Source organism: Lepus europaeus, chromosome 11 (assembly GCF_033115175.1).
Source record: "Lepus europaeus isolate LE1 chromosome 11, mLepTim1.pri, whole genome shotgun sequence".
In the NCBI taxonomy this organism is placed as follows: domain Eukaryota; kingdom Metazoa; phylum Chordata; class Mammalia; order Lagomorpha; family Leporidae; genus Lepus; species Lepus europaeus.
In genome coordinates this window covers 56387533-56412894 of record NC_084837.1, presented here as the reverse complement: position 1 = coordinate 56412894, position 25362 = coordinate 56387533, and the positions used below count along the sequence as shown (strand labels likewise).

Here is a 25362-nt window from a genome sequence, read left to right as displayed (position 1 = left end):
AAATTTTGATCCTCTTAAAAACAGTGTTATAAAGTAAAACAAATTAGTGTATATTTTGTGTGTACATATAAATACGAGTATATTATGTCTTTTATTCTATTACAAAGTGAAGAATAAAAATCATGAATTATGGGCTATCTGGTCTCAATGTTTGTGAGATATAGGTATTTTAAATAAAGTAATTGTTTCCCTACTTTGTAGAATTTTCTGTCTCCCTCCATTGCATTTTAAATGGCATTCATGCGTATTTGTTTTCCTGCAGAAGTAGCAAGACCTGTTTGCAGTTTAAATCCATGACACCCTCTTCATAACAATGGCAACATTATCACAACAGTGATGAAGCAAAAGTGCTTTTTTCCCAGATTACCAGCATCCTATTCAATCTAAGGAGAATGAACACACAGACACATGCACACACACATGCACGCACGCACACATGCACACATACAGCCAATACTCAGAGTCGAGGTTTTTTTCTTCTACTCCCCAACTAATAAAATCAAGAGGCTGCAATGAGGCCGAGCGGCATGCAGTTTGATGTCCTCGGCAGGATACAGGGAGTCAGAAGTGGCGCTGTAAATCCAGCGCGGGACTTCAACACTGTGTGAAGTGTGGCCTGAGTCTCGGAGATTTCCCTTTGATGCAAGTTCAGTATATTAATGGGAAAAGCATTCCCTTTTATTTGTCTGTACTGTCTGCCACAGCAAGGCTGCCTCATTTAGCCTGGGCCAACATGAAAACACACAGGGAAGCAATCTGTTGCAAATTAGCACAACTCCCCTTTCATTTACTAGCTTGTAATTGGAAGGGGTTAAGAAAGTGTAACTGATCAGATTGTGTGAACGTATCTGCTTGTGTGGACTGCAAGCTTTCTCTGCATTTCCCTAGGAACCTTGAGGCAATAATCCTTCCTGGGTGTCCACTTGATCCAAAAGAAAACACTGACACGTGTGAAATACGCACTTTGTTAGGTGTGAGCAGGCAGTTTCCCAGTCTCCAGAAGGGCATAGGCATGCTTTTCTCAGGATCTTACCTTTCTTTTGATATGTTTTTACTCTCCCGTTTCCAAATCGTCTTGAAGTCACTGCAGAACTCATACCACACCATAAACACGTAGCTGGGGGTGATCTCCTTCTCACCAGACTTGGGCTTCATCCCAAAATATCCTACTGTTGTTTCAAAACTGCATGAGACAAGAGAAAAAAAATGCAGGGAGGTAGAGGTTAAGCCACTGTCAACACCAAAACCCACTTGGCTGAGCAGAAGAGACACTGTGGGGAGTCTCTCACATGTGTATTATCTACAAGGAGCTTGACATATACTTATTAGAACTTATCCTAAGCCTCAGAAAACCCGTTTGCTCAAATTTATTTGCCAAGAAATGCAACTTGATTGGGGGATAATCTTGGGCATATCTTACTGGTATAAAAAAAAAAAAAACAGCATGTATAACTCCAGGGGGGCATGCAAGCTAAAATTTTGGAGTTTGTTCTTCATCTCAAATCCATTTGCTCTTCATGTTATGTTTGATGATTATAGGTAAGACTGATGACACACTGATTTTATAGTGTTGGCAGTGGTCATTGAGATAGCCCATTGAGAATTACTTTGCTGGCTGTTTCACAGAAAACCAGTTCTATTCTTATTCTGACCTACATACTGGCCTCGTAATCCAGGATCAATGGCTCTGCATCTCGCTCAATGTTCTCAAGGGCAAAATAAGACAGGTAAATTATATGATCTTTAAGAGGGTTCCATTTGAAAGATTGATATGATACAAGAATAGAAACTACCAACACACAAAGGTAGGCATGATTGTGGGCATATAAAAGTTTGGATAAAAATCCATCCTGGATCTTGAAAAATGGTCTCCAATCTGGTAAGAAAAGAACTTGGGTTTTTCAAAGTAGATTCCCACATACTACTAAGACCTACCCCAAGGAGCTCACTGCACAACAGATTACACGGGCCTCCCAAGCAGCCCTTCTTGGAGGCACTAGCTTTGCAGCAATTTATAGCCCTGAACTCAATCTTTCCCCCTCACCCCCACCCACCCTAAGCCTCACAAGCTCATTTGCCATAAGCAAGAACACTTAAATAAATGACCCCTTTTCTAGGGTGTTGGAAACTAATCAAAGCAGGAATGGCTGGCCAGGTTTATTACTCAATGCTCTATCATCTGTTCAGACACAGTGCATTTTTGTGGCCATCCTGAATACTGAGTTTCTAATGGAACTCTATTCAACAGTGATTGTAAAACTCTGACGCCCTGTTACTATTATGCAGCATACTTTCATCTCCGTCTTGGTTATTGGGCAATATGTATCTCATAAGGTTTTATCACATTTCACAGATGAACTGTTAATTGATTCCATGACTATGGGTAGGTGAGATCCAAGCTGGAGCTGCAGCTCTGAGTCCCATAAATTCTTTGTGCTTCTGTAAATAATAAATCTGCTTTTAATGCAAATTAAAACTACTGGTCAGGGAATTTTGGCCCCCAGTTATTAAATGACTAGAAGTGCCTAAGTAGAGAAAGGCAACAACTGCAGTGATCTCTTTTAAGGGACTCTCTTATAATTCCAAACATACACATTCTGGAGAAAAACCAAGTAATCGAAGAAAGGAGCAAAGTTCACTCTTGCCCCAGGCATAACCCCTAATTCCACGGCAGTCAGAACACTGATAAATACAAATGGCCTCTCTACAGCACGCACCTTTATTTCATCTAAAATGAAAACTAGGCTGAAGGTAGTACATAAGTGGAGGATTATGTAACCTAAAGGAACAGGCCATGGATGTCCTATAAAGTCATAGGACTAAAATTCAGAGAGATTTACAGGTTGACCTGTCTAACATTTTCATTGAATGAATGAAGAAACAGAGGCTTGGAAGGACTGAGTGACCTGTGCCTGCCCGGACTCCCTGTGAAATTCTCTTTCTACTCTCCCGGGCTTGATAACACAGGCAGTTAGGAAGTGGAACGATCATTATCCCCATTTATACTCCAGACCCACTTGCCCTCCGCAGCACACATAACCGGCATCATCACAGGATGAATATTTTCTCTCCTCCTTATGCTCACTTTTCTTGCAGAGCCACAGTTACTTGCACGTTCACAGAGAAAAAGTATTCAGAGGGACTGGCGATCTTCTTGTTCTGCAGCAGCGGATGGTGAAGAGCACAGGGCGTCCCTGTCACTGTGCTCTGTCCATTACCCCAACACCTCTGGCATGCTTTCTAGTTTAGATTGTGAGACCAAGACATGGCAAACACTAGTGAGGTGCAGAGCACAACACTGCTGTTTGGTGGTCATCACAGAGCCTGAGGAAAGCATGTGATGGTCCTGGGGGCTTGCTTTCCCCAGCTCTCAACTGAAGCTTGAAGCCAACCATTACCCTCACTGCCACTCTCCCTTGGGGTTGGCGAGGCCTTGCTTGCTTACCCTCTTTTCAAAGGGGGTGAAAATGAAAAAAATTACTGAATTCCAGCATTTTTCTCTCTCTCTGTTTTGGAAACTAAGAAAGCAAGTGAACCTCTTCAGAGGAAAGAAAGCAAACAGAGTCCCCGAGGATTGCTTGGCTTTGGCATTCTGCAACTTCGACAGAGTCGCTCCGAGGATGTGCCTTGGTTGATTTCCATGTTAGCTCTTTGTTTAGGAAAAAGCCAAAAGCGAGACTGTGAACCTATGACTATCTGATAAGGTCTAGACTACTGTCCTTTCCAGACAAAACTCTCCGCATTTCAAATTCAGGTTTGATTCACAGAAGACTGATTGTTGAAAAGCTTCTGAGACTGGGGCAGCAAAACTGCTGACACTCAGTGACTAGGAGAATTTTCTCCAACAGACAGGAAGAAACACAGGGTCCATCATGCTTTTCAAATTTTCTGTTTGTCAGCAGATCGCTCTTAGAGAGCTTTCAACTTAAAAACATCGATTTCTGATCATGCTTTGTTTTCTATAACTTTTTACTTCATTCTTTTTCTCTCTGCCATAATTCCTTGTCTGATTTGTATCTTTTTAATTAGGCCCAACATTTTTAAAAGCACAGATGATGATGATATCAAAGAGCCCATAGCAAAGTGAACTGTTTTACTTTCGCAGCGCTGAGATGCCGAAGTGGAACACATATCCACTTATTGTTTTACATGCGTGCCTTCAGAAACTGCTTAGGAAAAGCAAATATTCCCTAGCCTCAGAGTAAATTGTTTCTCTTGAGAATAAAACATAGGAATTTACTAAATCTCACACGAATATTGCAACACTGACCACAACCTCCTTAAAGAGTGTAACCAAACAACTGTGGTTTCTACATTAAAGATGGGATCAAACATATTTCATGTATGACATGAAAGCTAGACTACCTTCACCACAAAGCCACGGAAAACGCTGACAACCAGAATTTATGACTCCCCTCAGCATACCTAATGCACAGCAGCAGCTTCAGCCCCTCTAAGGTGGGCCCCCTTTTCCGAAACTCAGGGTCTTGAAAAAGGATTAGAAATCTGACATCCGCCTTGGAAGCTGAATTTCGGTTTGGCCTGATCCCAGTGTGTTCTTGTTGATGGTCTCTTCTGTATATGCTGAGTATTTCTATAATGTAGCTCACTAGTTTCACTAGTTTATGCACTGAGGAAGGGGAAACCTAAGGCCAACAGTGGGGCACAAAAATCTAAAAGCATAACCAGGTAATTGTCTTACTTTTCAGTAATTTTTATGACACGATAATATCCATGGTTCAAGAACATGTCTGCACATAGAAAACTACGAGATTTGCCTTCCCCTTGCTTTCATCAGCATTTTAATTTTATTGGCAATTACACTGGGAAGCAGACCAAGATGTTGGTACCTGTCAAAGCAGGGCAGACAGCACTGTCTATGGGTTTTTTGAACTCTTGGAAATTGAAGCTAGATTGGAGGAAAATGGCTCATTTCTAGAGTCTGTTCATTTGTACTTCAATCCTAAGCTGGAAAACTCTTCTCAACCACTGATAGAGCTCATTTCTCTTTAGCTGCTGGTTTCTGCCTCTACCTACTTCTCATTTAATTTTCTAGTACTTTTAGAATTGGTACCAGCAAAATGTTTGAATACAAATGAATACAAAGTAAGTCTGCCCTGAATATGAGAATGCCTTGGAGTACTCCCAATCATGCTTGAAACAGGGAGAGTCAAGTTGACTAAAACTCCTAAGAGATCAGAACCATCAATTTTTAGGTTCCACTGAGTGAAGCACGTGGTTCTGCTCTGACATCTATCGAGAAAAGAAGAGCAAGGAAGAGGCCTGAAGTGGATGAGAGATTAGACGGAGGATTTCCAAGGTCTCTCTCAACTTCTAGGAGGTTGGGGACTTTCCTTATATAGAGGCCAGTGCCTTCTTCCCACTTGTCCCTTGACTACAATATCCTCTAGGTTCTGAGAAAAGACACAAGTCTCTTAGGTATTTGCAACAATGGTTAGAGTTAGTTCATTGTAATGCTAAGAAAGATTAAAATATACCTAACTTCAGTTCAAGAGTAGAGGCAAATGCATAGAATAGTGTCATGACAGGTATGTGAGGCAGGTGAGCTAGTTCTGGGTGATTCCTTGCCTCCTGAGGAAAACCATTCCCAAGTCCATTACAAAGCCTGTTCTAGCTCCTGACGGCATCTTGCTGGTCATGGATGGATCATGAATGTACAGTCTTGACAAACAAAGCCAAAATAATGGCTAGCAGCACATTAGGAAAGTGAAACAAGCCAGTCACAGAAAGACCAACTCTGCTTACATGAAGTACCTAGTGTGGCAAAGCCCAGAGACAGAAAGCAGGATGGCAGTTGCCAATGGTTGAGGGGAAGGGAAATAGAGTTCGAGTTTAACAGGTACAGAAATTCAGTTGGGGAAGAAGAAAAAGTTCTGGAAATGCATGGTTGCACAGCAATGTGAATGTGCGTAATTCACATAATAATAAAGGATAAAGAATAGCCAATCAAAGAAAGAACTGGGGTCAGAGCAGAGCTACTTGCCTTTTCTGTGCATCCTCCAAGTGAGTTTCTTCCATTTTATGCTCCTTTTTAGCTGTAAAAGAGAAATAATTATGACTAACGTGATTTTCTTCCATCACACCTTTTGGATAATCTTACAGCTTTGACTCACTCATTATCAAAGTAAGCCTGAATTTAGGAGTTGCAGCCACATGTCCTGGAGAGAGCATTCGATTTGATACAGCTACCACACTGCTTGCCTGAAAACAGCTATGGCTAAAAGTGAACAAAGAACTGACTGTTTCCTTTGGGACACGTTTGAGAACAAAGGGGAGATACTAATAACTGTACCTGAACAAAGATATATATTGGAAAAATCCTGAGCAGATGGACACATGAAGTAACCCTAAAGATAGCTGGTCTCTTTGTGAACCTGGTCCTGTGCTTCCCTCAACTTTTACACACACACACACACACACACACAATCCAGTATTACTTGCTGTGGTTTTGCCTGGATATAAATGAATTCATGAGAATTACTACACATACTTCCTCCACACTCCAGTCCTATTGGCAGTCTGGGGAAACCTATGGAGTCCTTTCTCAGAATAATGTTTTTTAAATTCAATGAAAAAAACATACACGCTGGGGAGGTATTTGGCATAGAAGTTAAGATACCACTTGGGATGCCCTTATCCCATATCAGAGTACCAGGATTCAAGGCCTGGCTCCATTCCCAATTCCAGTTTCCTACTAATGTGCACCATAGTATAATGGGTTCAAGTATTTGCGTTTGTGCCACACACATGGGAGACCCAGACTCTGGACTCTTGGCTTTGGCCTGGCTCGTGTTTTGGGCATCTGGGGAATAAACCAGCAGATAGAAGATCATTGTCCCTCTCTTTCTGCTTTTCAAGTAAATCTGAAACATTTTTAAATTTGGGGCCAGCGCTGTGGCGTAGCGGGTAAAGCTGCCGCCTGCAGTGCTGGCATCCCATATCAGCACAAATCCGAGTCCTGGCTGCTCCACTTCCAATCAAGCTCTCTGCTATGGCCTGGAAAAGCAGTAGAAGATGGCCCAAGTCCTTGGGCCCCTGCACCCGTGTGGGAGACCTGGAGGATCAGCACAGCTCTAGTTGTTGTGGCCATCTGAGGAGTGAACCAGCGGATGGAGGACCCCTTTCCCTCTCCCTCTCCCTCTCCCTCTCCCTCTCTCTCTCTCTCTCTCTCTCTCTCTCTGCCTCTGCCTCTCTGTAACTCTGCCTTTAAAATAAATAAATAAATCTTTTAAAAAATGTTTAAACTTAAAAACAAAAACCATACAATAACTAAGGAAATCAATGATACTAAGATATAATTCTGAATCTACAGATAAAGAACAATGATCTGTAGAAATTATTTAGTAATTGGCTTAGTTTTGAGTTTTTTTTTTTTTCAAGATTTATTTATTTACTTGAAAGGCAGAGATAAAGAGAGGCAGAGAAAGAGACAGAGATAGAGAGGTCTTCCATCTGCTGGTTTACTCCCCAGATGGCCACAATGGCTGGAGCTGTGCCGATCTGAACCCAGGTGCCAGGAGCTTTTTCCGGGTCTCCCATGTGGGTGCAGGGGCCTGAGGACTTGGGCCATCCTCTACTGCTTTCCCAGGCCATAGCAGAGAGCTGGATCAGAAGAGGAGCAGCCAGGACTCGAACTGCGCCCATATGGGATGCCTGCACTGCAGGCGGCGGTTTTATCTGCTACACCACAGCACCAGCCCCTCGAATAGTTCTTTTACATATTCTTCTCTAACAGATCATAGTGCTGTGGATAATAATACCATTCTTATAGTTTTAAAATGTTTAGGAAAATAGGCAAATTGTAACATAATCTACATAAGCTTTAATATTCCTTTCATTTAAGGTTACAATAACAGAAAAGTAAATGAACCAAAAACTCACATTCAGGGTCTTTGTTGTGATACCACATGGAAGTCATTAAAAGACATGAAAACATCACCACTTTTTAAAAAGATTTATTTATTTATTTGAAAGTCAGAGTTACAGACAGAGAGAAGGAGAGGTATATATATACACAGAGGTCTTCCATCTGCTGGTTCACTCTCTTATTGGCCACAACAGCCAGAGCTGTGGCGATCTGAAGCCAGGAGCCAGGAGCTTCTTCCAGGTCTTCCCACGCAGGTGCAGTGGCCCAAGGTCTTGGGCCATCTTCTACTGCTTTCCCAGGCCACAGCAGAGAGCTGGATTGGAAGTGGAGTAGCCAGGACTGGAACAGGAGCCCATACGGGACGCCAGCACTGCAGGCAGCAGCTTTACTCACTACACCCCAGCGCCGGCCCCACCATTTTGTTAAGTTTGCCCTTGCCATTCACTTCCTGTGTGACTGTGGCTTAGATATTCATGACCTTATAGTTATTGTCTCGTCTGTCCTATGTGAAGAGTCACAGTGACTACAGCCAGGAAGCTGTCATAAAGACTGAATGAGGTAATACATGTAGAGTGCTTAGCACATGATAGGTGTTCAATATTTCACAGGCAGGCATTATCAGTACTCCATCATCATCATCATCATCATCATCATCATCTTCATCTTCATTGATTTTAAAATCTAAGCTTTAACAAGTTGCCTTCTTGCTCACATCTTTCCAAAAGTTTGCCATCAATCTTGGCAGAATAACTCAAGTCTTCAGTTTCCCAGCAGACCCTGTAAGGCTAGTCCATGGCTCCACAGTGATGTCACCTCCACTTCCACCTGCTTGTTCTTTCCCGCCTGGCTAGTAGGCTTGCTGCAGTTTGAGCACAGCAAACCCATGCACCTGATGATCTCTGCACCTGCAGTTCTTCCCTCCCTGTCCATAGTCTCTGAACCATTGGTTCCCTCACCATACTCAGGTCTCAACTCAACCACCACCTTCTCTGGCCTCACTAAATAAATGATCATCCTTTATCACTCACCATCTACCCCTGCCCCTCTTGTCTTACCTTTCTCCCCCATAGCCTCTAACTATCTGCCAGATATTTCTCTACTCATTGTTTACTACACAATTGAATGTAAGTTCTAGGAGAGCAATATCTGACTTGCTTTCTGCTATAACCTTAAATGTGGAAAAAAAAAATCCATGTGTTAAATCAATTATTTCAGATTAAAAATGTATGTATAAGTTGAGCATACCTAATGCCTAACCTGTAAAGCCTATTAACATATTGCAAAATCTGAAGAACTTTGAAATCTGAAATACATCTGGTCCAAGCATTTTGGATAAAGGACACTCAAATTGTATTGGATAAAGCTTGTTTAAGAAGAGACAAATTGCCTTTCCTAAATGTATAAATTTATATTTAGAATACAAACAAAAGCTACAGAAGACTATGAGGCTGAGGATACACTATGATCTTTAAATGCAGTAAATTTAAATGAAGAAAAATTATTTTGTTCTATATGAAAATGATTTGGCTTTTATAAATACACCATTTTAGATGAAATTAAATCATATTGATGGCTGTTTTTGCTGTGTGGTTCTCTCCCCAACCCTGAATCCAATACTCACAGCAATAAATTCTGTGAAATAGTCTGGTACTTAGCCAATCAGATACAAAGAAGTTTCTTGTGTCTCTCCTAGGCTACCAAAATGTGAAACAAACGAGTGATTTGTTCTTAATCAGTGATTTTAGACTATGTGCATGGCTAAACAGGAGGGAAAATTCCTTTGAGGCTTGCGTGATCTTCCTGGAGTGTGTTTGCTATTTCCATCACCAGAGGGTTTCTAACTGGCCACTTCCAAGCTGTGCTAAGTAGACTGTGGCCAAGCCGTCACCATGGGTGAAAGTATTGCAAAGAAATACAGTATACAATTGTTAGATAAGATTTTGCCACAGATTTACGAATGTGGTGAGTTGGAAAATCACCCAGATACAAAAGGAGATACTATTAAGGGACAATGTATACTGCAGAATCTATGAGTGCTCAGGGAAAAGAACCTTTAGCAAAATGAGAAGAACCCAGAAATTTCCATTTTGGTAAGCAAAGGGACCATGAACAAATGGAAAAGGGATCAACACTCATGGCATGACTTGGACTCTCTGCCACTCTAAAATATTTCTCCTGCCATAATGTGTGAAACTTCCAACCATGTCATTATACATTTCAAATCTTCAAAATGCCCCATCTAAGAAAAAAACAAATGAATTGCCTGGGAAGAAAGTGTTTGGAGCCACAAACTCAAATTCCAATACCATCAACAAATAAGTTGATTGTGGATCAGAGATTAAAAAAACAAACCAGAATTCCAAGATTCTATTATTGGTTTCTTGATACTGGTGACAGTCTTAGAGTGAGTTGAGTAAGTGATAGTGAATAGTACGGAAATGGGAAAGCTGTGCCTCATTTAAGAAAGGACAGGTACTTGGCCTAGTTACAAGATCTACTTTTTTGACAGGAGCTAGAAAGAGATTTTCCTCTAAAGACAGCTGGGATTGGGCCAGGGCCGAAGCCAGGATTTGGAACAATCCGGGTCTCCCATTGAGTTGGAGGAACCCAACTGCTGGAGCCACCCACCATCAATGCCTCACAGGATTTGCCTTGGTAGAAAGCTGGCTGGCCAGCTCTGTGGCTCACTTGGCTAATCCTCTGCCTGCAGTGCCAGCACACCAGGTTCTAGTCCCAGTCAGGGCGCCAGAATCTGTCCCGGTTGCTCCTCTTCCAGTCCAGCTCTCTGCTGTGGCCCGGGAGGGCAGTGGAGGATGGCCCAAGTGCTTGGGCTCCTGCAACTGCATGGGAGACCAGGAAGAGGCACCTGGCTCCTGGCTTTGGATCAGCGCAGCGTGCAGGCCGCAGCATGCCAGCTGTAGCGGCCATTTGGGGAGTGAACCAACGGAAGGAAGACCTTTCTCTCTCTCTCTCTCTCTCACTGTCTAAAAACTCTGCCTGTCAAAAAAAAAAAAAAAAGAGAGAGATTCTGTGTGGCTCAGGGAATTAGGCATGCCTGGGCAGCCAGACCATGCCATACAGCATGCCATATTGGCACCAGGCACAAAAAAGGAGAGATAACATTGAAATTAAAGATGGCATGTCTTAGATGGAAACTGTTCTGACCCTAAAAGTTTAACTAATAGTAGCCCTGAATCTATGTATGAGATTTCCTTAATATTCTATTCTACAAAGCAACAAGGATAATATACGTATTCGTGTGCTTCTTTGTTCAATTTCAAAAAGTGTATAGTGAGTGCATGGGGGTAGGTGAGCTCTCAGAAAAATAACTTTGGAAGAGGTTGTCAGATAATGACATGTCACCAGGGGAGACAGGAAAATAACAGACATTCCCTCCCCTTGCTCTTTTCTTCCATCTCTCATTCACAAATAACTGTCTCTTTGTCTGAAACAAGCTAAATCTCATTCTGTTCAAAATCGGGGAAATAGTAGCAGCATTGATGATGATTGTTTCGTTTTCAAGATGATAAGAGCGATGCAGAAAACAGGTCAGAGGACTAAAACAGGTTTTCTTCATATCAATTCTGTCCTCCAAACTTTGTTATCAAGGCTATACGCACACTCTGATGATGGTGCATCTGTAAAAGTGCTTGGGGAACCAAAAAGAAGTTTCACATCACCCCAGTTAGACTGGCTCTCAGACAGAAATCAACAAACAACAAATGCTGGTGAAGATGTGGGGAAAAAGGTAGAATGTAAACTGGGGTAGCCACTGTGGAAGACAGTATGGAGATACCTCAGAATTCTGAATATAGACCTACCATATGACCCAGTCATCCCACTCTAGGAATTTACCCAATTGAAATGAAATCAGCATATGAATGAGTTATCTATACCCCCATGTTTAGTGCAGCTTAATCCACAACAGCTAAGATAGGGAATCAACCCAGATGTCCATCAAATGAAGACTAGATGAAGAAACTATGGTAAATACACACTATGGAATACTACACAGTGGTAAAAAAAAAAATAACGGATGCAACTGGAAACCATTATACTTAATGAAAAAAACTAGTCCCCAAAAGACAAACACCATATGTTTTCTGCAATTTGTGCTAGCTAATAGAGTACCTTAGAGGTAATCTAAAAAAGTGAAATTGACATTTTGAGATGTGATGATTTTGAATAGCCCTTGTCTCGACTGTTGCAGAACAATGTTTTTTTCCTTCACACTATTTGTTGAATGTTTTACCTAGTGTAGGGTTAATCTTAAAGAGTATAAAGTTAACTGAAAATAGATCTTTATAAAAATTAAGAATGGGAATAGAAAAGAGGGGAGGAATAAGGGTAGAAACACAAGGCGCGAGGGAGGGTAGGGTGAAAAATATCACTATGTTCCTGAATGCATACATATAAAATTTGTATACCTTAAGTAAAATTATAATAAAAGTGCTTGGGGAAAGTTGAGAGGTAAGTTTATCTACCTTTCACCTACAATATGTTTTCTGTCGTTAGTAGTACTATGTTCTTTTCTTAAACTTTAATTTTCTTCAAGGAGGAAAATCTTTTATTTCTCATAATTCTATGTCACAGAGAGAAAGCAATGGCTTCTTTAGAAGGTGCTTTTTTTTGAGAAATATTCATAGGCATTTTATTTAATATAGCCATTTTATCTAATATAGCCTGTACTGAGTAAAAACCACTTGGTTTGTCTAAGTCTTTAATGCCTTGGCATTTTGCTTCCTGGTTCATTTGATGGCCATTGTCTCCTTAGTCATCACAAAATCACCCCATAGTAACAATTCTGAAATTCTTAAGTACTGTGGCCAACCTAATGAAGCAGAAATAGCACTTTCTGTTGAATGGTTGTGAGCCCAAGGAATGCAAATCAGAATGAAGAGAGTTAAATGCCAAGTTTTAATCTCAGCTCTGTTACTTCAATATTGTAGCCAAGTCCTGTGCATCATTTTGCAGTTTTTCCCTCTCTAAGTGGAGGAAATGATATCTACCTCCCACATGGCTGAGCAGGCACATAAAAGTATTTGGTTGAAGAGAATCTTTGACGTCAGACCTTTGATGGTTCAATGCCATGTTGAAGCTGCCTGGGGTTCAAACTGTCAGTGAGTTGGCACAAAGTTAAATGCAGTATAGCTCAGTGTAAAGAGTTTGGGCTTTGCATAAGGTGGACCAAGGTTGAATGTGTGCTCTGCCACTTATCGCCTGGGTGACGTTGGGGAACTCACTTTGCTCCACTGGGCCTCATGCATCAAATGAGAATAAGACCTACCTTGTAAGGTGGCTGTGACTATGAGATGCGAGATTAACCTGGTGACTAGCATAGCATGGGCACTTAAGAATGGAAGCCAATTATGATTAATGGTTAGAAGGAAATGCTAGTAGTCTGAGATGGTCAGTATGGAATTTCAGGTAAAATCTTTTTTATTTAGAATGTCCATGATGGCTCTCAGTAGACACAAATTTTGCTTGTGATCATTTTCAATGCAGATCATTTGTCCTCTGCTCAAAATGTATTTTCCCATTTCATATACAAAGCCAATGTCATTCCCAAGGTCTGTAAGGCTTTTCTTTAAAAGGATGTTCTAGTATTCTAATCTAAAGTCACATTATTTGCTGTTTCAGCTCACTGGTTTTGTTTAATCCTCAGGACAGAAAGAAAAACTGATTTATAATTTCAAAAAATTTGAGAGTCAAGTAGGAGTGGGTAGGCTGAAAGGAGAGGTACTTAGGATGATTCTCACCTAACACTATTTTTTTTCGCACTTAATAACCATTCTTGTCTTTAATCTTTGACCTGATCAACTGGATCACTTCCTTGATATCAAAACAAAGATAATGATACAGGGGTCTGATTTTACAAGATAAGTTTCCTGTGAGTAAAGATTCCTCCTTTAACCTCGAGACTCTACACCATGACCTGTGACAAGTTCCTGTGTTGTAGGGAATTCACCTCTCTGTATTGCCTCCAAAACCGGCACCATAAGGAGCAAACTGAGTTACAACATCCTGGCTGCATGATTTTGTTGCTCTCCCTCCTCACAGGATGAAGCACACCTGCATTGCACAGCAATTCCTTAGGAACCGGGCTCCTACCACTGCCGTTATTTGCCCAGTGCTCCTGTCACGTGTCAGTTCTTGCTATTCTCTGGACTCAATCTGCTCTCTCATGCCTTTATTTTGGGGCATGTTTTTTCTGCTCTGAATGTGTTCTCTTCCCTGGCCTTCTCCCTTCCTCTATACTCTCCACCCCTATCGTAAATGTCTTCTCTTTCTTCAAAAACCATGCTTAAAAGTTCCCCCAAAGAATGATGAGACATATTTCTGTGGCACTCCAACAGCACTGCATCCCCATAATTCCCTGTCCCAGGATGCAGAACAGTGTCCTGAGGTCACTGTTTTTTCACTAGACTGTGCTTCTTGAGGGCTACGACCAAAATGAGTTCCGTAGACTTTCCTTGAACTAACACACAAGAGGCACCTCCTTCAGTATTTGATAGATGGGTGAACATACAACAGAGGGACCAGAACATATGTCCTCACGTTGGGATCAGAGCCCACTGCTTGGCCTGGCAATTTCTAACATTCCAATTTCCATTACGACAACGCTGTAGAAGAGCAGCCCTGAAAGGCGAGAGAATACTTTGTCCATCCCCTTATGTCCTGTTTTGGATGGAAATATTTCATAGGCACAATGAACATTAACCCTCAGATTTCATCTGTCTCATACTGAATTTTTAAACACACTTGGAAAAGGGGAGGAGTTTTATAAGTAAAATGACACTTCTAGAAAATGTTCAGACTAACAATATTCAACATTTAAATGTTTCAAAATACCCAGAACTTTATTATTGAGAGTGCCACTCACACAGTGAGAGTGGCTGAAGAAAGAAGTTACTCTTCAGAGAAAGTGGGGTTTTTAATGCCAACATAATTAAGTCATATTTATGGATACCCATCTGGAAGGTAGTAAACGGTGAAATGAGGGGCAGGAATGGTGGTTGGAATATCTTCCTAGTATTCTTTACACAGGCTATTACACTTTAATATACCGTGGTTTATGGACCCGACATGGTTGGTGTAAACCAACAGGACCCACAGTAAAGAAGCTGTTTTTATTACAGCTCTACAAATAGAGGAGCTGGGTGATGCTAATGAGGGAACAAAGGGCCCGTACTCTACTTCATGTGGTATCCATTTGATGTGAACACAGCGGTCATTTTTCATTTCATAGAAATCGCCCCGTCATGCACTTCCCAGGAGAGAAGTGCTTTCTTTTGCTAGCAGAGGTGACAATGGAAAGAGGAATGGCTTTTTAACATTTATTTGAGAGGGGGAATAGCACAGATATATGGAACCCTTGAGTTATATAGAGCTTTTACCCTTAGATTTTTTTTTTTCCTTTTGGTATGCTTGCCTATGGAGGACAATATCCTATCTAGTCTTCTTGTTTTATTAGTTTTCCTGGTTGTGGTTAAACTGGAAGAATGAACTTTTGCAGTCTGTCTCAGAGTTGGCATTTTCGAGTGTCTAGCTGCATGGCAACACTGAGAGCCTAAGGGGCTATTTGTGGGATTTTGGGTATAAATCGGTGTGAAGCTGGGTAATGAATGGCATCTGAAGGTTTCTGACATATGAGTGTAGTGTGATTCCCAGGTCACCCACCTGAGTCTAAAGGAGACAACTAAGTGTTTGATGTAAGTACCAAGTGAAAGACATCGTATCAGAAGACTCTGAAGAGATCTTCAGAGTCACAAAATCTTAGAAGACCAGATAAAAAGACTGTAAAGGTTTTTCAGTGTTAACTCTCCTGGGACCACTTATTTCAGTCAGTCTTCCCAGATCTCTTTTTCATCATTTTTATCTGCACTTCCATTTGCTCTTCATGAGTGAATTTGAATAACTGCATGGCATCAAAGAAAAGCAAAATACTGGCACTGCCTAACTTGGTCTCCTGGGGCTACTCTCAACCAGGGTTCTTCATTTAATGCAGAACATGGAAAATGATCTGGGCAGCTGTTCTCTCGGTTTCCCCATCTGCACATCACGTGCACCATTCTAGGTGCTCAAAGAGATGCTAACTGCATACACATAATGGTGTGCTTGGTGTAGTAGTGCTTATTTCCCACACCAATGGTTGAACAGGTCAGTCCTAGTAGAACCAAACTTACAGATGACTTAAGATCTTAATTTACATTTTCACACTTCCAAGTCCATGTATGATAACATTCAAATACTGCACAAAATATTTTATAACAATTTGAGTTAGAAAGTACTGTGGAAAGTCTCATACAAGGAGAATAATATTATTTTTTAGAATTTTTGATGACTATTTGTATAGGTGATCAATACAGTTTAAGGAGTCACAATATATTCTGTGTTCATTGGGTTACATGTCTGGTCTGTGCTCTATGGTAAAACCATTGCAAAAGTACATGTTTTATCAAGTCACAATTCTAGGCAGTAATCACACTTGAGTACAGTTGGGGTCTAAATGAGATCCATCTACATTGACAAGTCAACCCCCTGGAAAGGTGCCAGACTTTTTAATATTTTTGGAAATATAACTGCAAGTCAGTTAAGACTGTTATCCCTTCTGTCTCCCTAATTAAGTTTTTAAACCATTCACCATACCAACAACACTCAGCCTTCAGACTTTGAGAAATCTTGGTCATTCTTAAATAAAACCATTTAATTAGCAGCTAATACACCCCATTTAAAAAGATTTATTTATTTATTTGAAAGGCAGAGTTACAGAGAGGTAGAGGTAGAGGTAGAGGTAGAGGTAGAGAGAGAGAGAGAGAGAGAGAGAAAGAGGTCTTCTGTCCAATGGTTCACTCCCCAGATGGCCGCAATGGCAAAGCTGTACATATTGGAAGCCAGGAGTCAGGAGCTTCTTCTGGGTCTCCCATGTGGATGCAGGGGCCCAAGGACTTGGGCCATCTTCCACTGCTTTCCCAGGCCATAGCAGAGAGGTGGATTGGAAATGGAGCAGCCTGGATTTGAACCGGCGGCCATACGGGATGCTGGCACTGCAGGTGGTGGCTTTACCCGCTAGGCCACAGTGCCAGCCCAGCAGCTAATATACTTTTACCCTTTCCTCTTTGTTTATGTGTAGCCCAGTGATGTTCCTCTGTACAACTCTCTGTACATAGTGATTTCTTGGCTTCAAGTTGCTACAGATGCGGTTACTTCAGATAGCTAAGACCGTATAACCTCATTAATCTAGCTACAACCTAGGCAGACTATTTAATGCTACTGGAGAGAAGATGGATACTGAAGTTGGGAGGTGACTTTCCTGAGTTACACTAAGAGTGGTGGAATCCAGGTCTTCTCACTCATAATCTATTTTCAATGCCCTTTGCCATTTCCTTTGGGGCACTGTTCTTTTCCAGAATCCTCACACACTCGATGATGACTTGGAGCTGCACTGTACTCCACATTTTCCACAGAAGTAAAAAAGTACATCAGAGGGAAAGTTTCAAGATGGAATTTCAGCTTTCACTCTAAATTTCCTGATTCTTGATGCTTTAAAGCAGACCATGGGGGTAAAATTTTAGAATGATGTGGTGAGAGGCTTATTAACATTAATGGGAGTCAGGTGGTTGCATTCTCAAACAGGGTCTGAAATTCTGCATGTTATGCCATCTTCTAGGCCTATGTATAACTTTAACTTATCAACAGTAATAGAAGTGGCATTTGTCTTTTATAAAAATTTTTTCAAGTTATTTTCACAGATAGCTCCAAAAAAAAGCATATTTATAAGATATGATTTTCACTTAGAGAATAATTATCTATTAATCCTGCCTCCTTGCAATGCCTAACTTGTCTCCTAGTTGTCTTATTCTTAATGGGAAGACTCAGAGCTTCTCCTACGGACCCTTTTTGGGGTGTCATTCAGGGATACTGAATTCTGTAGCCTCACCAGTCAGGGAGCAGTTATCATTTAACAAGTATTAGGCATGTTGCAAAGAAGCTATAGTTTTAAGAGAGAACTGTTCCATTTTTTTTTTCATCAAGAACCTTGGTAAAATTTCAAAAATAATGGGGTTTAGAGTCAAGAAATTCTAAAGCACTATTTATTGATAAATTGTAAATATATTAATATTAGAAGAAGATATCCTTTCCCAAATAATTCTGTCCTATCTTGGTATTAGCACTAGCATAATGTATAATTTCTGCATGTCATAGGCTGTGGGTTTTTTTCTTTTCAATGTTATATTTAAATGCTTTGCATTTGAGACCATAAATCTAGTGTTAATAAATCAGTAACCTGTTGCTCCATTAATTAGCGAGAATGCCTACAAAAGCAGTGGGTAGTTAGAATTTTTAGCAGGTTCATGTGTAAAGCAGAAACCAGCTGTATACTCATTTTGCTTTCTAACTTAAAGTAGTACTGTTTAAAAGCAAGGCTCTCTCTCTCTCTTTTTTTTTTTTTTGCTTTTATCTCATACATTTTTATTGATATTCAACAAATCTAAAGAAAGTACCTCATAACAAATTGAAAAAAATTCTCTAGATTTTTACCATAATTGTCTCTGATGACTTAGAGCTATCATTTGCTTCTCTATACCTTAGCCTATCCATCCTCACACCAGATAGAATGAAGCCATACATTTGGGAACACCAGAGCTATTAAGAAACCTAAGAAATTACCTAATGTAAGCACCTCACATTATAGTTTAAAATAAAGCTAAGTTAAACAACAGGAGCCTAAAGAAATAGGAATCATGTTTTCCAATAATAGAACGGCCTACTGGACTGCATCTCCTTCCTGTACCACAGGCGACCCAAGAATAGTCAATCCACTGGCTGAGTAGTTGCTTATCAAGCAGGGTAAGATAACTGAGAGGAAAGATCAGATTGGTGGTGGTGGCAATGATGATGAACACTCTGAGTACTCAGTGTGGCGGGTACTACGCTAAGGGGTTCATACCGATCATTTAATCTTTTCAACTCATATATATACATTATATATATATATATATATATGTGGAATATAATGTATATATAATTGTGGAGCTGAAGCTTCAATTGCCCCATAACTGCTGACTTTTGGTAAATTGTTTAATTTGGCTAAGACTCAGTTTTCTAATCTATAAATGGAAGTAACAATATGACCTACATTAGAAAATTGTAATGATTGAAAGGTATTTGTAAAGTGCTTGAACACTGCACCTGGCACATTCATTCAGCAAATAAGCTACCACCACTACCCCAATTATTTGTTTCCCAGTGACCTTTGCTTGTCCAGTCTCTTTTGGGTGCCTGAGACTTGTAAACGCAACTGAGCATTCTATTTTTCCTTTAGTACCATGGATATCCTACAATAAACTTCCCAACATTTGAGGCACTCTCACTAGATCCTTATACCCTGAACCACACTTGAAAAGAGTATCACGGGGAAAGTGCTATGACATAATTATAAGTGATAAAAAAGAATATAAAGCAGTAGATACAGTATGAATAAGATGATTTTAGAATGTTTACCACAGCAATGGTATATAACTATAAAATTATTCTATCTATAAAAAATCAGAAGTAATATACTAAAATATTATGGCTGATAATTCTGTCTTTCTAGTTAAATTTTTTTCCCATGTTTTAAACTGTTTTCCAAAAAATTAGCCTCATTTAATATGATCAGAAAAAAAAGGTGGCTGTTTGGAAGCAGCTGCAGAGCACACAGAATGTGAATGATTTACCTAAGGTTACACAGTTAATTTTGGGCAAAAAAGATTGACCTTGTCCCTTGAGCCTAATCTAGTTTTCACTATTCCACAGATGCTCTTTAGATTCTTGCTTAAAAATTATAAAACTGCCATATCATTAGTGAATGGCACAATAGACATAAGTAATAACTGCATTAATGAGTTAAATTTAAATGGACAGTCAACCACAAGGAAGTCCTTTCTTTTTGCCTTATATACACACAGATGTGAAATGACACAATGTCTATACTCCACATATTTTTATGAAATATGCAGAAACCTGTCCAATACGAAGAATGATTTTAACCATATTACAAACAGTAAAATTTGGATAAAATCCATTATGCATGGTAGATATCTTAATAGTTTAAGATTGATCTTAACCTATCAAAAACTGAGAGGACAAAATCTACACTCATACATGAGACAAATACAATATGGCACCCCAAATTTTTCTTTCTCAGCTAAACTCTGACATCTTTGTAGCTTAAGATATTAAATAACTGAAGCTTTCCCTCTTGAAAATAATTGTTCAAATGTCCAATCATAAAGTGAAAAGAACACAAGAATATCTTGTAATGATTCATGGAATTCCTCTTGATACCCTTAAAGCAGTCTTTTAGAACCCTGGCGAATGTTAAGTATACTTAGAAAACTCTTTTACAGGGTCATAGAAACTGAAAAATGTTTAACTTTCTTCTTATTGGCTATGTGTTTAACATCAGGATATTTTTCACCTATTTTTCTGTCATTTGGTCAAGGATTTGTCATAGCTCTGAACAGAAATGGGGTCACTAGACGTGGCACCTAAGAATGACCATAAATTCGATAGGTATAATGTCACGAACTATGTAAGAGTAATGAAGGTAAGTGATGTTCTGTTCTCGGGTGATCTTTCCAAGAAAATGGAAGAACAGAAATTTACAAAGAAGGTGCGGTGGAAGACATTTTCCACATTTAGTTTCTTCTACCAGGAGGAGATGTCCAAGACCATCAGCACCAATTGATCATTATCAGCGTTAGTAAAAGGAGACAAAGAAATGAGGCTTGGTTTTAAAAGTTACACTGACTACAAGACTGCTGGGTCATAGTGAGTTTTACAGAATTCCAGGCAAACTCCTCCAGAGTCACCCTCTAACAATATTGTTACTCTCTTGTAGAAAAGGCTTTTGCTAAAGAAAATCTGTATAAAAACTGAATAAACTATACTGTGGTAACAATTTGAAAATGGACTGAAGAAGAAGAAAGGGGGTGTTCAGCCTAGTGGTTGAGACAACTGCCTTCCAAATCCTAGTGCCTGGGTTTGATTCCCAGTTCTGGTTCTTGACGCCATCCTCCTGCCGTAGCAGACCAGGGGAGGTGGCGGAAATGGCCCAGATGTTTGGATTCCTGTCACCCATCTCGGAGATGTGGATTGTGTTCTGAGCATCTGTCTTTGGCCCTGGCCCAGCCCCAGTCCCAGCCACGGTGGGCATTTGGGGCATGAACTGGTGGATGGGAGCTTGTTTTCTTTCACTGCTTTTTAAATAAATAAATAAATAGTAAAATTAAACGTTAAAGTGGGTCACATTCTCTCTCATTTCTACCAAACCTTTATATTCTTCCCAGTTTTATTAAGACTCAGTCCTCATTGTAGAACATTTAGATATTAGAGGAAATAATAAAGAAGAAAATGATATGTAAGCCTTTCTTTAAGTAATGGCCTCTATTAATAGTTTTATTAATTTTTATAAAGGTGGACACATATTTATAATTATATACTCATTTTTCCTTGTCACACAGTTGAAATTATACCAGATATGAGTATAATGCAGTTTGATTTTTTCTTTTAATATGTCAATGTGGAGGTCAATTTTTAAATATAGTCTTATAGTTTATTTATATTTAAATCTATTTAATGACAGTAATCATTGAGAAATTAACCTCTATTTCAAAGTGAATGTGCAACTTATTTAGATAAAACAATTTTCTAGAAACCCATGATAGCATTTCAATACTGACTATATTTCTTAAATGATATGTTATGGGAGGGAATGCTTAATTATGAAGGACTATTGAAATATTATCAAATACAACTAAATATAATTAATTTATTTTTACTTATTTGAAAGAGTGCCATACATAGAAAGAGTGAGAGAGAGAGAGAAAGAGAAGCAGATCATCCATCCATTCACTCCCCAAATGCCTGCAAGAACCAGGGCTGAGCCAGGCCATAGCCAGGAGCCAGGAAATCCATCTGAGTCTTCCACTTGGATGCCAGGGACCCAAGCACTTGTGCCGTTACCTGCTGTCTCCCAGGTCACATTTTAGAAGAAGCTACAATTGGAAGCGGACGTAAGACTCAAATGTCCTTAAAGAAAATTTTTACCTTTGGATTTGTTTTGGAAATAACGTATCTCTTTGCCCTTTAGTCTATTTTTATATCTTAGTAGAGAACTGTTTCAGATGGCTACTAGCACAAAGAATGTCTAATACTGCAAAAATAAATTAAAACTTCTTTCTACGAGGCTTAAACCCAATATATTTGTTCTGTATTTGAAAAATATTGTACAAAGATAACACCCTTAATAGGAAAAAACATTGAGGGTCAGTGTATTTTTAGAAGCAAGTGGGAGGCCTGTGAGCATATGACAAGATACGCACACACACTCTCTCCTCAGTAGGAGAAATCTGAGAGCCAAGTGGAAAATGTTCCTACCGCAGGTAAATTGGAGAAGTGCCACTGTGTCCTTTAGGCAGGAGCCTAAAGCTAATTGTGCAAGTGGCATGAGGCCGATTTCTGGTAGGGGTGGGTGGGGGTGGGGAGCTCCTGAAACCAGAGGCTTGAAATGTTTTACTGGAGAAAAACCATAGCATTACCTCCTCCTGTGGGATGATAACAATGATTTATGAAGCTGAAGTCATTTCTGGTGATTGCACTTTGGGGAGATTGGTTTCACATGATCTGGGAAGCCCAGCAAGGCGAGCTGGAGAAGAACCCCACATGTTCCACTGAGGCTCGGATCTGCCTCTTGAAGGGGAGAGCTTTGGGGAGCTACTGCCTTCTGATCCAAGCGGCCCTCTGGCCCCACCCACAAGCTCATTAGGTGGACACACGGCTCTCTTATTTTCTCTCTCCTCTTAAAAAGTATGACTGCTTCTGCTGTGTGGGAGCCGCGGCTCATTGTAAATGCGCAGCGGGATAGTAGCAAAGCCGAGATTAATTCCCCATGGATTTATACGGGTCGTTCTCACCCACGATGACTTGCACCGTTTCCAAGGTGCTTCTGCGCCTGTTTTTATGGCTGGTCACTAGCTTTATTCTGGCATATGGTGGTTGGCGCCATGACACGGAGTGAACATTTTATACCTGAATTAAAGTGGATATTTGACAGTTTCTGTCAGAAAGTTCAGAGCAAAGAATTTGTGGGACAAGATTTATTGCATATTTTATATGGGACACATCTGTTTCTTTGCTAGCTTTGTTCCTTCCCTTAAAAAATTTAAAGAAGTTTTCTAAAGAAATATAATGATGGATAGAAAAAAAATTCCAAAGCAGAAGAAAATATGGTCAAAAGTTGAGCATTTAGGATCTAACTTGCACACACGCACACACACACACACACTTCTCATTTTGGAGAGGAAAAATGACTCATAGTCACGGATAAAAGCTCAGTGAAACAATGCTGCTATTATTGGCAATTATTTTATGGTTGGTTTAGGGTCATTTATATAATGAAGTTAACAATCTAAGTGCATAACCTACTACTTTCTGCACATTTGAAACAGGACTGGGGAGAATAATGTGCCTTTGATAGACTTTTTAAGATCTCACTATCCCAAATGGTGAACTAAATAAGTCTAACCACGTCAGTGTCAAACAAAAAAATTACAGATATTTAAACATTTAAAATTGATATGCCTAAAGATAAATGCAGACAACTTCCAACCCAAATCCATCAACACAGTGTGAAGGGCATATACAAACTTCATGCTCATCTAAAAACTCTCCCTATTGTAGCAAGAGAACATCATAACAGAGATTCATGATGACATAAACACTGAGCTCAACCTGGATCCTTGCACTAACAGACAGAACTACAAACACAGAATCTCTCATTTGGTATACTATAAAACTGAAGATAAAACTTCCACTCTCAGAAACTTGAAAAATTATTTTTTAATTGCTTTAGGTAATCATCATTCTCCTTGTAAAACTAATACACATTACAGAGGAAGTCCCTTTTGACAGCCCTCTTGTAGTGCTTCCTCTTTCTCCTCCAACAGTCAGTCATTACCTAAGACCACTGCTATCATCAGTTTGGGATCTACCCTTCCAGAACTTCTGAGTGACTGAGGGCAACAGTGCAAGTCTGCTACAAGAAGTAGACTTGTTTGCTCATCAGCTGTGCACAGTTTCTATTTATTTGAGGCCATCAAATAGTCCCTCACTTATGCATTATCACTTTATACTCCTAAGGGCCGACAATTGTTATCAAACTTTTTAATTTTTGCAGATCACATGGATTTTAGTACAAATCCTTCATTATATATTGCAAACATCTTCCTCATGTGTTTGCCTGCCTCTTGACTTTGTTCATAATTTCTGTCATTTGTAAATTTAATTTTCAAAGAGTCAAGTTAATACTTTCTTCACATCTTTTGCTTTCATAGCACTTTCAAATAGGCATTTTCTAACTCCAAGATCATAAAGATGCCTTCTTTTTAAAATAATACTGCTTATATGTTTGGTTTTGCCTTTGTCTTTTTATGTCATTAATCATTTGGAATTGTGCAAGGTGGGTCGGTCTCTCACTCTCTCTCTCTCTCTCTCTCAGAAATGGATAACCAGAATATGCAAACAATGGTAGTTTTGTCCTCTTCACATTGCCCTGGCTAAGGCTTTCAGCTGTTTGGGTAAGGTTGACTCATTCATGTTTATTTTGATTTATTTCTACCACATTTATTTACCAAGCTCTTTTCTTTTTTTACTCTTCCCTCACTTCTGTTAGTCTCTGCTTTATTTTTATTCTACTGGTTTGTAAATGGTAGATACTTTGTGACTAGTGAACACTTTTCCATTTCACTGTCTATAACATATATGATTCTAACCGTACCTAGAGTTAATTATATAACAGCACCCTAGCCCAAAACAATATAAGGGTGGCATACTTTTCCTTTCTTCCTTCTGACAAATTCTGTGGTTACATCGCAAGCTGATATCATCTGTACTTTTATGTCCAGATTATTAAAAAACAAATGCTTTACAATTAATATTTAACCACTACTTAATGCATTTTTTGCCCATTATGCCTTTTGCCATTCCACTTCTTCATGGATTCAACTTCTTTTTGAAGAAGTACAACTTCAAGAGAAGATCTTAGAGTAATAATTTTCTAGGCCTTGTGTTTCTCAGAAAAAATTTACTTTTCTCATTCACTTTAAAGATAACTTGGCTAAATAGAGAATTCTAAGATGAATCTTTTCCTTCAGAAATTTAAATTTATTGCTATGTTTTTCTCCTGTTATCTAGTGTTCCTATTGAGACGTTTGTTGTTTAGCTTTTAGAATCTTTTTAAATCCATGATTTCTTAAAGTCCAGTATAAAGAATTAAGAATGTGAACTGGTATGTGAAGGTATTTCAAAAACCTTGGAAAACAGAATTGAAAGATAAGCTTATTTTGGTGCAAAAAATGTTGAAATTCATGCATATGAGGGGGGGTCTTCAAAAAGTTGATGAAAATTCACACTATGGAAAAATTATACAT

The 25362-nt window shown here is 39.6% G+C and overlaps 1 protein-coding gene across 3 annotated transcripts in view; it reads right to left on the bottom strand.

Moving 5' to 3' along the window:
- Positions 1–25362, bottom strand: part of FMN1 (formin 1) — a 433901-nt gene that overhangs the window by 41799 nt on the left and 366740 nt on the right. For all 3 annotated transcript variants that reach the window (XM_062205569.1, XM_062205570.1, XM_062205572.1), the window contains 2 exons: positions 6005–6056; positions 1034–1183 (listed from right to left, as the gene is read on the bottom strand). In XM_062205569.1, coding sequence (XP_062061553.1) covers positions 1034–1183; positions 6005–6056 — 202 coding nt within the window. The remainder of the gene's footprint in view (positions 1–1033; positions 1184–6004; positions 6057–25362) is intronic.